General features: G+C 39.8%; 2 protein-coding genes across 3 annotated transcripts; one reads left to right on the top strand and one right to left on the bottom strand.

The window, feature by feature from the left end:
* The first annotated feature begins 6 nt into the window (after positions 1–6).
* TXNL4A (thioredoxin like 4A) lies at positions 7–8,280 on the top strand. 2 transcript variants are annotated; one of them, XM_014941111.1, is made up of 5 exons: positions 75–211; positions 732–803; positions 1,351–1,428; positions 6,997–7,100; positions 7,810–8,280. In XM_014941111.1, exons 4-5 carry the CDS (start codon positions 7,057–7,059, stop codon positions 7,979–7,981), a joined length of 216 nt encoding a protein of 71 aa, XP_014796597.1. In that variant the 5' UTR covers positions 75–211; positions 732–803; positions 1,351–1,428; positions 6,997–7,056; the 3' UTR covers positions 7,982–8,280. The 2 variants fall into 2 exon arrangements, with proteins under 2 accessions (XP_014796595.1, XP_014796597.1); XM_014941109.1 differs by lacking the exons at positions 732–803; positions 1,351–1,428 and having other exon boundaries at positions 7–211.
* A 2,610-nt stretch (positions 8,281–10,890) lies between these two features.
* HSBP1L1 (heat shock factor binding protein 1-like 1) lies at positions 10,891–13,241 on the bottom strand. The gene is made up of 4 exons (XM_014940949.1): positions 13,123–13,241; positions 12,877–12,943; positions 11,794–11,888; positions 10,891–11,275 (listed from the first exon to the last, which is right to left on the bottom strand). Exons 1-4 carry the CDS (start codon positions 13,165–13,167, stop codon positions 11,270–11,272), a joined length of 213 nt encoding a protein of 70 aa, XP_014796435.1. The 5' UTR covers positions 13,168–13,241; the 3' UTR covers positions 10,891–11,269.
* Positions 13,242–13,518: the final 277 nt, after the last annotated feature.

Here is a 13,518-nt window from a genome sequence, read left to right as displayed (position 1 = left end):
GGCTGTCAGCTCCCGGTTGGTGTGTATCGTCCCGCAGGCCCGCCACCCGCCCTTCAGGATGTCGTACATGCTACCGCACTTGCACAACGGCTGGCAGGTGGACCAGGCCATCCTCTCGGAAGAGGACCGAGTGGTGGTCATCCGCTTCGGGCACGACTGGGACCCCACCTGCATGAAAATGGATGAAGTGTTATACAGCATTGCTGAGAAGGTGAGCTGGAGCGAGCTGTGACGTGAGACAGTTGCTTGGTGCTTCAGGTGGCTTGTATGAAGCCTGAGGCGGGTTATAACTCGGTTCCTGGAGAGGCATTCCAGCTTTAGGAGGCAGGGAGAAAGCTGTTTGGTTTGCTTTTGTTGAGTGTCTCCTAAAGTCATCCACTACCCTGATCTTTGCAGCATTTAATAAGGTGAAAAGAGTGTTGCAGGTTCTGAAATCAATGTTGCTGCCTGCTGATAGTCTATCACTTAATGAACCTCAGCATTCAGGCAGAAATAGATGCTTGGTAGTAGGGCTGCTGTGGCTCTGGGTGGTGCAGCATTGTCACTTTACCATAGGAACATATAGTAGCTTCAGATTTCCATTTGAGTAACTTGAAAAGTTACTTTTATTGGCCTCTAAAAAATGGTGAGATCCTAAAATGTACAGGATGATGTTGATTCATCTATCAGTGATGTTACTTGTGGAGGCAGATGGCATTCCATTGAGTTGCATGACCTGAATTAAATTTTAGGAGCCAAGCTCTGAAGCTGTTTTCAGATGGAAACTGAGCGGCTGCTGACACCTGGTCACTCACTTAAGAAAGGTAAATACTGAAGAAGAACTATGCTGTTAACATAAGCAATCAGCAAAAAACTTTTTCATGCATTTAGTCAAGGTTTTGCGTAGTGATAGGTGTAGAAAATTGACAGCTCTTCTTTAACTGAACCACATAGAAAATGAAGCCAAATAATCTGAACCAGAAACAGTATCTTGGGTAGGAAAAGGAGTCAGCTCTCTTAGTGTAAAATTGTAGACATGCTGCATAACTTAATACAGAGTTCTTTTTGTGGGGTACTCCTTTCTCTTTTAATTTTATTTTACATAAATGAACTTCAGTCTCAAAAGGCCCTACAACGAAAGACCTATACTTACAGCCAAATGTTAAGACATAATAGAATCCAGTAAGGAGTTGTGACATGTTTTAATTTAGTCATTTTGTGTTTATCATGGTGGGAGTGCCTTATGCTCAGATACTGTTAGTATCAACTTTTGGCAAGCTGCTTGGTGGTTTGGCAGACAGGTTGGCAGTTAGGGGTGACTGGGGGAAGAAAGAACAATGTAACTTCTTATTTAAAAATCTCCCTCTGCAGAAATGGCAAATTAAAGGGGGAGATCCTTCCTCATCTTCTTGCTTACAAGCCATGTTTGGATCTCTGCTGTTTTAAAGAGTGAGTAAAAGTTCCAATTGTACAGGTGTTTATGCTACAGAATAATACAGAATGTTAACATGCTGTAATTGCATGCTACATTTGAAGAAAATGTAGCCATATTTTACATTTGTTACCATGGGTGCAATATTCTTTCAGTCTGCGGCGTATTTTTGGATAGCAGTAGTATTTATCTGTACTGTGTAATTGGAAAACAGGATTTTTTTCAGTTTGAATCCTTTCAGAGAAAAAGAAACTAGAACACTGTATGAAACTACAAAGCGGATTATTTTCACTGAGATGTACTCCACTTACAGTTGACTTTTTCCCCCCAGTGTTGTATGAAAAAGAAGCAAAGTTTCACTGAGTTTCAAAATAAATGGTAATTGTAAGATGTTAGATTTTTGTTTTATCAGCGTTTCGAACAAACATCTAAGAACTGAGTTTCATAAAATTCCTCTGGAACACCTTTTTTTAAAATACACCCTTTTTTAAAGGAAGCTTACAGTTATAAAAACCCTTCCCCTGAAATACAGGGCTTTGGCTACTAAATTACTCGAATACCTCTTTTTTTAAAGAAATATTTTAAACCCATGATTTATCTAGGATGAATAAGATACCCTTTTGTGAAACCGGGTCGCTTGAAACAGTAGGTTGTATTGGGTCAGTGTGGGTTTAGGGAGGACTGTCCAAATGTTTTGCATTTATTTAAATGTAATCAGAAGTGTAAATAGCTTTGGCTTAAACATTAGTTGTGCATCTGCATTTCTGTTATGGTTGCATGAAAAGTGAGAAAGGAAAAGAAAGTGAGGGGGAGGGGAAAGAAGGAGCTATAAAAAAAACTATATTGGTATTATAGTTATTGGTGTTTGTAATTAAAGTTGGGCAAAGATAATCCATTCACTGGTGTATAGTTTTCATAATTGTTAGATGTAAGTATTGCTCACAGCAGTACAATGTATTTCTCTTCTCCCCTAGAAATTTATCACAATTACAGCATAATTAGCAAGAAAAAAAATGCAGATGTTGTCAGTACTACAAACTTTCAAGTTAGTACTTACTGCGTTTGCAGCCTCTTCCAGTTCAGTAATGGAAGTCTGCTGACTGCCTTCACCTTAAATGAATTGGTGTGAAAGCTAGTCTCAGTGCCTCATTCCCCCCACCCCAGGATTTCCTTGTCCATAAAGACATCTAAACATAAAAAATATTGTCTAGAAACTGATTGGAAAGATAAGAAGATGGAATCTTGGATCTCGTCTCAGATTTCCTTGGGTAATTGCCATATACACTTTGGGCCATAAGTTAACGTCTGGTGGTGAGATTTGATTCTTAAGGGGAGCTGGAATCTTAACACAAAAAAAAAGGAAAAAAGAGTATTACTTAGCCCTAACAGAAATTTAAAGAATTTAAATTTAAAGAATTTAAAAAACAAACTCCACAACTGTTGCCATTCTTCCTAGTCTTTGATCATCTTGCTGTGGCAATCTCATGTTGTAGGAATGCATTACTTTTTTATTGGAATGACACTGTTAATGAAGTAAGTCAGGAGGGAGAGTTTTGGATGAGATCTACTTAATCTGGCATATGATTTTTTTCTATATCTGTGTTTCCTGTTTACCAGTAAAGCACGTGGTCTCGATCAAGATAAGATACAGAATCTGCATCTGATGTTTAGGGTTCTATAGATTTATCTGCATTACAGTCTTGGGCCGTTCCATTTAAAGATTTAATATTAGTCCACCCAAGCAGATACGGTTCTGTGAAGTATTAAAATAGGCTGTAACTGGCTGGGTAATAAGGTACTTCTGGTTTTTGTGTATGTGCAATGACTAATGTAGACTAATCTGTGAAGCTACAGTAAGAAAAATAAATCCCAAACAAACCCAACCAAAAATTGAAGCCCAACTGATGGAAGTAAATCTGTTGACGTTTTGAATCCATGCTGCTCTTTGGCTTTTAGTCTCCTACTGTCCTCCATCCTGTTCCAATTGACAGCAGCTTCAATATCCTGGTAAGACAGAGAAAGTTTTGAATTGAAAGATGGGTAAAGGAAGTCAGAAGGTTAGAAATAAATACATTCAAAAGCAAACATCTGTCTTATTTTTCTGCTGAAAATGTTTTTATCTTCAGATGTTGAACAAATGTGGAGTTGTCTGAAAGGACATCTGTTGCTAGAGGGTTGTTTTGGTTTTTGGTTTTTTTTTTTTCAGAAAGCAGCTGACTTACAGTAACACTTAGCAGCTTTGTTGCAGTATGTTAGGAGGTTAAGTACTTTCAGAATAAACTTGTGTTATTATATCTTCAGCTTCTAAAATACCACAAGGCTTTTTGCCTGTTGTCTGTACAGTAAAATTTAGGTTTACATTAGCAACCTCAGTGTAGTCTCAGTTGTTACAACTGCAGCTGCTTTTATTTAATGTGGTTTGCTTGCTCAGAGTTACATTTAATTTTTATACTGAGATCTCCATACTGTAAGCCCCATTTGTAACTCAGAAGTCAGAAAGCAACCACAGCTTTCTGTATAGCAATGTGGTTTTTGAACTGACAGCTCCATCTGGGGGACAGATTCATGACCCAGTAGATGGAGAGACGTTAAGGTTTGGTTTGCCTCCAAGTGTAGGTCAGCTCCTGCGTCCATAGCAGCCTGAATCCAGAAAAGCTACAATTGCTTTTGCCTAAAATGAAACCTAAGCTAAAGCCTTGTGAATTAGAGCAAGCTGTGTGTGAAGCCAGCTCAGAAGCTGCTCTGTACTGCTGTGTCTTGGCTCCAGTACTGTGTCTGTGACAGTAAAACTGGTCAATACTGTGCAGAGACATTTGACTAGTTCTGCAGGGCTTGTCTTGTGTTGAAATAAAATGCCTTTTGGTGACAAGCCTGCCCAGTCTGGCATGGCCACTAAATGGTAGATGTTATGGCCACTGTAGTGCTGCTGCATTATCTTTTCCATATTTAGCCTTTTACCCATGTTTTTGCCTTCATTCTTGGACCTGAATCCCAACTTCCTACTGCTACGAATATTGGAGTGTTACATGGCAAGCCATATGTCACAGGCAACCTTGGCAGCCAATGTCCAAACTGAACAACACGCACCCCTTATTCAGTGCACTTGCAGGCTACGTGGTTTTGGAGGGGTAATTTTGGCAGATTTGAAATTAAGAAAGCAAAGGGGAAAGAATTGAGCAACTTTTAAAGTTCTGAATTCAAGTTTGAGAGTCCGTATCTAGCTTTGAGGTCTGCTTTAGACTTTGTACAAGCTTTTGAGCTGGCAACTGTCATCGGTTTCACTTCTATAAAAATAGAAATATTCCCATGTAGGAGAGAAGGGAGATTCAGTTAATATCAGAGATACTTGGGATTACAGTGATAACTTGCATATGTGCTGTGCAAAGGGGATTTGAATGATCCAGTCCTTTTGAGTATGATATATGTAATAACTTATTTAAGACTTGAATAGTATTTGAGTTACAGAAGTTAAACTAATGCATTCATTAATTGTGGTTCACTTTCTAAAAATCTTAGGCTGATGATCTTCATTGCTAGTGACAAGCATTTCTGGTTCTGCAACAGCTCAACTGAATTAAATATATATAATGTAAAATTAACTTTAAAAGTTTTGTTGTGGAGTACCTAGTACATGGAAGTAAAATTTTGGTTTAGCAGTGCTTTTCTGGTGGTGCAACATATAATCTCCTTGGACTGAACTTTCAGTGAACAAAGCAGGTCCTAAGAATGATGTATTAGTGCTGGATTTAACTTAAAATCATTTTCTAATCTCTAAATGAAATAATGGTTCAAAGATTATGTTTAGTTTGTCGGAATTGCCAAATGTGTTGTAGAAATTTCCCCACACGGTGAAGCTGTGCTGCTAAAAACATCAGCAGGATGGAAGAAGAAATGATAGGAGAAAATTAAAATAGCTATTCAGTCTCTGTTTTTAAAAAATAAAAAGCACAAAGGAACAGCTGTCTCTTGCCTCCCAAGGCCAACTGGGGAGTAACTTCAGTCACTTCTCAGCTAAATTGTTGACTCTGAGTATCCCATTAAGTATCTTAGAAATCGTTCATATAAAAATTGAAGTGGGCATGAATGGCCACTTTGGAGAGTGTTGGAATTTGGTGTTATGATTAACTCGGGTTTTCAAGGCTTTACCTCCTGCCAGTTTTGGAACATGGCTTAAATGGGATGTTTTTATTAGATTATTGACAGAGTCTAGGATGATAACCAGCTCCATAAAGCACAGTAAAAACTACTTAAATGCTGTTTCACTCCAGAAACTGTCTTGAAGCAGAAGTCCATCACAGTTTATTTACTGTGTGCTTCTGTTTTTGTAAACAAACATCTCCACACATCTCAGTTTGAATGCCTGCTGGGATGTTTAAGCACAAGCTACACTGTATATAATATTTTTCTGGTACAATCTAATCCTGTTTTGTGGACTAAAATAAAAAATATTTACATCAAGCAGGTATTCTACTCATCATAGCATTTCTAGATGTTTGATAGCTAAATTAACCTGTGGGTAATACTGTGACAAACAGTAAGTTTGTCACAAATCTTAGACCACGTGTGTTACCTCAGACAGGTAATTTTGTGTAGTCAGATGGGAAGGACTGAAATTGTATTTGTATGTAAGGACTGGGGGGCAAAGTTGTGTGTTCATGGTATAATGCCTGAGTGTTTGATAATACACCTTACAGTTAAAGGTTTGTGATATTTAGATGCCTACTAAGTTATATTTTTAATGTGTGTGTGTGCGCGCTAATTTCTACTGTATATGTAGAATGAGATGTATGTGAGATTAGAAACGGAACCTTCCCCTAATTCCGCTTAAGGATAAATATGCTACATCTAGGAAATAAAAACATGATTTTCTTTCAGGAATTAAGACGTTAACTATGACATTAAAGGGGAGGGATTCTTGTGTGTTTAACTTAGGTTTTCATTTTGCACAGTTACTATTTTACCAGAATTGCCCAGAGAATAGCATCTCATCAAATTGTTTAAGTATCAATTGCATTTTTAAGCTCCTGTTTCAGCTTTAAACTTCTCAAAAAAGCTATTGGTTTTTATTATTAAATTATCAGTTTTATTTTCATTTAACTAGCCTTGTTAAACAAACCAGGTGGTTTATGGGGGGGGTGAAAATTGCTCGGAGGCAGGCACCAGAGCATTTTAGATCATTAATTTTCTGAAGTCTATAAGCAGCTGACGACAGATGCGAACTGTGTCAGCCTGGCTTGCACAAAGCAGTTACTCTCCTTGTTTAGAGCTGTGCAATGTCACTGTGAGGTCTCAGTTGTACATAAAGGGCATTTGTTTCTCTGGATCTTGATTTAGCATAAGTATCTTTCCAGTTGCTACTGGATGTGAGATTAGCATCTCGGCTGTATTTAAAAATATTTTCCATGTTAATTGGTTGTTTTGGTTAAAAAAAAAAATGGCAAGACTGTTTATGGTGATTTTTATGATTTAGTGTTTTGGAAAATAAATGTTGCAGTAATGAAAGCTTGTGTCTTTTAATTTGTTATACAAATAATCAAAGGTTTAATAACATACTCTTTTTATATTTCCTGTTTTCTTCTGTTTAGGTAAAAAACTTTGCTGTTATTTATCTTGTGGATATCACTGAAGTACCAGACTTCAACAAGATGTACGAGTTGTACGATCCCTGTACTGTCATGTTTTTCTTCAGGTACATGATGGTTCTAGAATGTAACTCAGTTAAATTTTTTGTGTGTCAAATACAGTGTCTCCTGTAGATCATTTCTAAATGCCTGTCAGGATACTGATGCTTATATTTCCATTGCTCCACAAAAGAGAAAAATGATTAAATAGGAAAATTACTTTGTTTCCAATTAGCCTAGTAACAGTGTTTTGTTAATAGAATACAGATTAGTGATAGGGAAAACTGTTTTTTATTCTCCTTTGTTCTTAGCTTTAAAGCTGAAACTCCCTGTATAGAATAGTGCAGTGATACAGGAGCCAAGCTTATCAAACTTCCTTTAAGGATATACCCAAAATCTGAAGGTTTTTTAGAGCTAAAGTGTCTACATTGATGAGATAAAATGTGCTGCTGGCAGGTGTAGAACTCTGGTGTTAGTAGTGGGAAGGAAATATGAACAATGAGTTATATGCTGAAGGATAATTGCACTAAGTAGCAACCTGGGGGGCATGTTTGCAGTCTTTGTTCTGGCTTCAGGCTTTAGAAATAGGCAGTAAAATGTCAACTTGGGTGAGAGGAGCAGATACTTTTTTTGAGGCTTATTTTGCAAGCTTGGTTATTTTACAAGGGCTTCTTTTGAATCCTACACAACATTCTTGTGGGGAGTGGAAAGTTTCTTTCTGTATTACAGTACCATATTAACTTGTCTGTTTTTTTGTTTTTTTCTCTCCCTTTCAAGGAACAAACACATCATGATTGATTTAGGTACAGGTAATAACAACAAGATCAACTGGGCAATGGAAGATAAGCAAGAGATGATTGACATTATAGAAACTGTTTATAGAGGAGCCCGCAAAGGTCGAGGTTTGGTGGTATCGCCAAAAGATTATTCCACTAAATACAGATACTGACACTTCTTCAGGGCTGCCTTTTTTTTTAATCCTATGTCCACTTAAATTTATTCTTGTGTATGTGTGTACATATATATATTAAAAGAAAAAACCTACAAATGTTTCAACTTTGAGCATATTTTGAATTATTTAAAAGGTTGGAGTTCTGTTTGGAAAAGTAAAAGGCACGAAGCTTGCAACTGTCTGACTGGCAATACTGTAGATGAATTTTGGATTGTATTTTTATTTTTTAAAGACTTTGTGTTGTCCTTTTGGTATGATGTATTTTTCTACACAAAAAACCTGTTTGCAGAAAAACATTTCAACTGGGTTTGTTTTCTTTTGTTGCAGGAATATGTGGGAAAACTATACTATAGCTTTTTTTAAAGTAATGAAATAGGTTTCACTTACCTTAGTTTTCTTTAATTAAATTTGAGAATGGAAACAAGTGTAAGTGAATGCAAAATCATAATGTTGAAGATGAATCCTGGAATTGTCTAGGTTGGAAGGGACCTTTAAGATCATCTAGTCCAGCCATCAACCTAACTCTGATAAAAAAACCATCACTAAACCATGTCTCTAAGCTCTATGTCAACCCGTCTTTTGAACACCTCCAGGGATGGTGCCTCAACCCCTTCTTTGGGCAGTCTGTTCCCATGTTTGATAACCCTTTCAATGTAAAAATTTTTCCTAGTTTCTAATCTGAACCTCCCCTGGTGCAACTTGAGGCCATTTCCTCTTGTCCCATCACCTGGGACTTGGGAGAAGAGACCGACCCCCCCCTGGCTACACCCTCCTTTCAGGGAGTTGGAGAGAGCAAGAAGGTCTCCCCTCAGCCTCCTCTTCTCCAGGCTGAACAGCCCCATAATGTTGAAGATGAAGGCTTATCGCTCCTGTCAGGAATTCCTTGCATAGTATCTTGGTCTTCTGTATGCACTAAAAATAGAAAGAAAGCACTTGGGTGCCTTTATAAATATTTAGCAGAACTTGGAGAAGGTATCTTCCATGACTTCTCCGCAGCTTAGCTGACTCGTGGTGATGGACTTCTTTTTTTTCATGTTGATTATGCATACAGTAGGCACTTTGAAGTACTTAATAGATTCCACAGTGCCAAGGAGTAATTGCAGTTCTGGAGCTGGCTGCAGAGTCAACAGTTGAAGAAAGGATGAGCTGTGCTTTCTCTCATGTGACCTCCAATTTGTCTTAATGGGATGCTAAAATGCATATATGCTCATGAGACCTGGGTTGATTCCACCGCGGCACGGCTTTTTGAAGTTCCCATTTGCATTTCTGACAACTTTTGTTCTGCAGTAATGGAGCCAGTGTTGTAGGGCTTTCTGTAGGTTGGTTGGTTGGTTGTTATTTATACTGAAACATGCATATTTACAGGATTAAGAAAAACCAAGCCAGGCTATGCAGAAAGGAGATACCTGTATTTTTGGTCCAGTTTGTTACAAGACGAAGTGAAACCAGCTTTTTTACCATCTCTGTGTTTTAGAGGATTTAGATTTAGAATGAGTCATGAAAGTGAAATTAAATTAATCTGGTTTGCAGTGGTTATTAATAATGGAATAATTCATGTTGGAAGGGACTACTGAAGGTCTAGTCCAACCTCCCTGAGTAGATCCAACTTGATCAGGTTGCTCAGGACTGTCCGGTGTTGCGTTATCTCTAAGGACAGTGATTCCTTAGTCTTTCTGGAAAGCCTGTCCTACTGCCTGAGTTGAAAACAGTGTTCCTTACATCTAGCTGGAATTTCCTGTGTTCCAGCTCGTGTCTATTAACTCTCTCGTGCAAAACACCTCCAACAAGAGCCTAACTGTTCCCCGTGCTCAACCACGGGGTAGTTGTAGCCAGAAAGAAAACCATAGTCTTTTCTTAAGGCTGAACTAACAGAATTCTTTCAAACATGTTTTACAATCCACCACCTCTTGGTGGCTGGCTAACTGCCTCATAACAATGTATTTCTTGATCTGGGGAGCCCCAGAATTGGCAGAGTTTTCGGGGTGTGATCTCAGTGGAGTTGAGGGCAATGACCCACTGCTTCTGATGGCGTGTGGCTGCACCCTGTGGTGCCTGGGCACTCTGCCCACTCATGTTCAACTCGTCCCCCAGACCCCACTCCTCTCCTCCTGTGCTGCAGGACAAGCTTACCCTGTCCCAGAGGCCAGGCACTTGCCTTTTGAGCATCATGAGGTTCCTGCTGGCCCATTTCTCCAGCCTGCCCTCTCATAGCACCCTCTCCCCCAGCTTTGGCGTTGCTTGCAGATCTACACTGATTAAAGCATTGATTAGGATGATTTCTTGATACTAATGAAGACGCTGAAGAATCTATAAGAGATTATAAGTATTAAGGCTCTGCCAAGATTTTAAAAAGTGTATTTAGCCTTCATTAGTTGAGGTAATCTATTCGCCTGGCAATGCTTCAATTTCTGCATTTCTTGTAAGAGGATCCTATTAAGTTTCAAACAAAAAATCTTTTCATGCCAAAAGTGCCAGTGTTCTGCTGCACAAGAACCTTAAACCGATGTTCTGTTTGCTTTGACTCTGCAATGTCGTGTTTGGTAACTAGAATTCCTGTCTCTCTCAAATTCTTTAGGCTCTTCCAGTAAAAATGGCTAATGTTAACTGAAATTGGGACAGCGTGTGTGCCTGAATGATGTTATTTCCCCAGGTGGGCATGGCTTTGCGTGGGCTTGTGGCCAGAGTAACAACTGAAGAGCTGGGATCTCTGCAGATGCTGCAGAAGAGTCTTGTGTTCATTGTACCTATACAGTTTTGCAAAGCACCTTTTTAATAACATCAAATAAGATAAGGGGCATTTTGGAATGTAAAACATTTAAAGGAGTCTCACAATAGCCCTCGCAAAGGTAGAAAAGTTTTGATCTTGTTATTCTGAGAATGTTGAAGTTAAAAAGGCAACAAAGAAATAGGAGGAAAATTTTAATGTTTAACTGAAACACATTTTCATACATTGAAAAAGTGTGTGACCGGATAAGTTCACTATGTGGGCTATAGTTTTCTATCCAAAATAGTGTTGTTTTTTTTTTTTTCTCCCCTGAAACTAATAGTTCTTTCCCAACTACAGGAAATACAGTGTCCCATTTAGATGAATGAATGAACGCAGCCTTCTGCTTTTTTTTTTTTTTTTTTCTTCCCCCCTGAGGCAATAATTTAGAAAAAATAAATTTGGATTCTATTGCGACGTGATGCAAGAGCGTTTGTTTTCACTGACAGGAGAGTGATTGTCATCTCCCAAATTGCGTGCGCTGCTCTTCTCCCTTTATCTTTCTCCATCACATCCTCATTTCAGTGCTGCAAAGACAGAGTGAGTAACTGGGTTAGTGGTTTAATTATTCATGAATGTGATTCAGCATAAAAATGGGAAGATCTCTGCACGGTTAAATACGGCCCCATGGATTGTCTCTCTCTTATTTTTGAAAATTATTACGTAGCTTATCACGCGAAAGGCATCAGAATGAATAATTGGCTAGATTATTTCAAGGTATTTACAGATCTTCCTGTCTTTTGCTGGGTAAGCAGTGCCTAAATGATAAAAATGATGGATGTGTCTGGGTTTGAATCAGGGAAGCGTGTAGCAACAGGAAGAAATCACCCACGCCCAGAGAACACGGAAGCAGCGTTCCCTTGAAAATACGAAGAACAACAGCTAAGGCATCCATGGTACACAACTCAGTGTACTTTAAAATCCAAGTAAATGCAGGTATGAGAAATAGGTTAACAGTGTTTTCGTGCTAGGGGGCCGCCCACGGTTCAAAACTTAAGTGGAAATACGTAAAATACAGTAAAACTTCATAATTAAGTTTCTTTACTCTCAGCTCCTCCTCGGTGTTTTCGATCCCCGCCTCTGTCATCAGGTCAGCAACGTGCTTCTCCAGGTCATCAATGCGCTCACCCATTTCTTCCAGTAAAAAGTTAAAGATAACTTGATACGTAAGGATTCTATCATTTTCTATTATTTTTTTTTTTTTTTTTTTTTTCTTCTGTGGGGGAAAAAAAGGAGCAGCTTTCTTCCAGGTGTCTCAACCTCTTAACTTACTCTCGTTCAACTCCAACGCAAGACGAAGCCTGCACAGGGCTCTATTACTACGAGACAACCCTGCTTTCTTTTGCAACAGAGAAGCGAGTTTTTCCTGCTTGAATTTCTTTCAGATTCTAAAGTATTTTCAGATACTTTCCCTGCCTGCCTGGGAGGGAACTGGAGTATTTTTTGTGCAAGAGGTTGTTTTATTTCCCAGGAAATAAATGATACTGTACAGTCAGCTTAGACAATTGGAATATAAGTGCTGCCAAAACATTATTATTCTCTTACACTGAAGCAGCTGTTTCCTAAAAGGTCGGGTTTCAGAAAAAAAATGGAAAATGGAATGAATTTAGAGTTTCAGGAAGCAGTTTTTTGTGAGTACACCTAATGAGAAAGCTCAGAGCCCCTTCAAGTCTTTAATTTCTCTTTTTGAGGGCTCACCTTCCCATACTCATGGGATGTTCGTTTTAAAGCAGTTGTTTTAAAAACAACACTGCGATACGCTGGTTTAGGTGGCATTTTTGAAGATGGTTGTTTCCTTTTTTTGGTTTTTTTTTAATGTACCTTCAGAATCTTTGCCTATAATTTGCTGCTTATTTCACTTGAGAGCAAGAACTGCCGCGCAGAGATTAGCTCCCGGGGAGCTGATGCTGCTTTTTTAGGCTTTCCTTCTTAGTAAAGGGAAAAATAAATGGGTTTGGGGAGGTGGGGGGAGCAATTCGGGGGTCTTTGCCTCACGGGCGTTTAGCGAAGTCGATGGTTATATCTTAATTTGATGTTTGGGGGGGGGAAACGCATCCCGGGGTGAAAAAAAACAAGGGAGGGGGGAGACACAGGGCGAGCGAGGGGTGGGAAAGCGAAAAGAGGATATTTCTCAGCGTCATCTTTTCAGCCAGAGCTTGAAAATTCTCCTGCAGCTGATGCAGCAGATTTTCCGCCTGGAAAAGGAGGGGAAATAGGGAAAGCAGAGAAAAAGCAAGAGCCCCGGAGGGGGGGGCGGCGGCGGCCGGTCCCGGTCCCGGTCCCTTGCGCTCCTCCTCCCGGCCCTATGGGGGGGACCCACCGGTGCCCCCCACACCCGTTCCCCCGCCAGCCCCCCACCTCTCCCGGCGCTCACCAGCTGCGAGAGGTCCCCGGTGCCCGGCGGGTCGGTGGCCGCCATCGCCTCCGCCTTCCCCCCCCAGCCCTTCCCCGCTCCCGGTGGCGGCGGGGCGGGCAGGTGAGCGCCGCCCTTCACCCCGCCTCTGCTCGGGAGGGAGGGAGGGAAGGAGCCGGTGAGTCCTTAAGTACCAGCCAGCCCTGGTATTCCTTTATTTTTCCCCAAGAAATCCTAATTCTTCAGGGCAATGACTGCCGGAGGATGCTGAGGCTTGATCCTCAGCATCCCTCTAGATGATGAAAAATGCTTGTTTACCAACAAGCCCCAAGTTTGGCGTTGGTTTTTTTCGTGGTTTTCTTTTTTATTATTATTATTTTTTTCCCAAAGGTTTGCTTCCTTTCCCCCATGTAATTA

Source organism: Calidris pugnax, unplaced genomic scaffold (genome assembly GCF_001431845.1).
Source record: "Calidris pugnax isolate Ruff unplaced genomic scaffold, ASM143184v1 scaffold8, whole genome shotgun sequence".
NCBI classification, from domain to species: domain Eukaryota; kingdom Metazoa; phylum Chordata; class Aves; order Charadriiformes; family Scolopacidae; genus Calidris; species Calidris pugnax.
The sequence above is the reverse complement of the archived record's forward strand: the minus strand, read 5'-3'. Positions and strand labels throughout refer to the sequence as shown.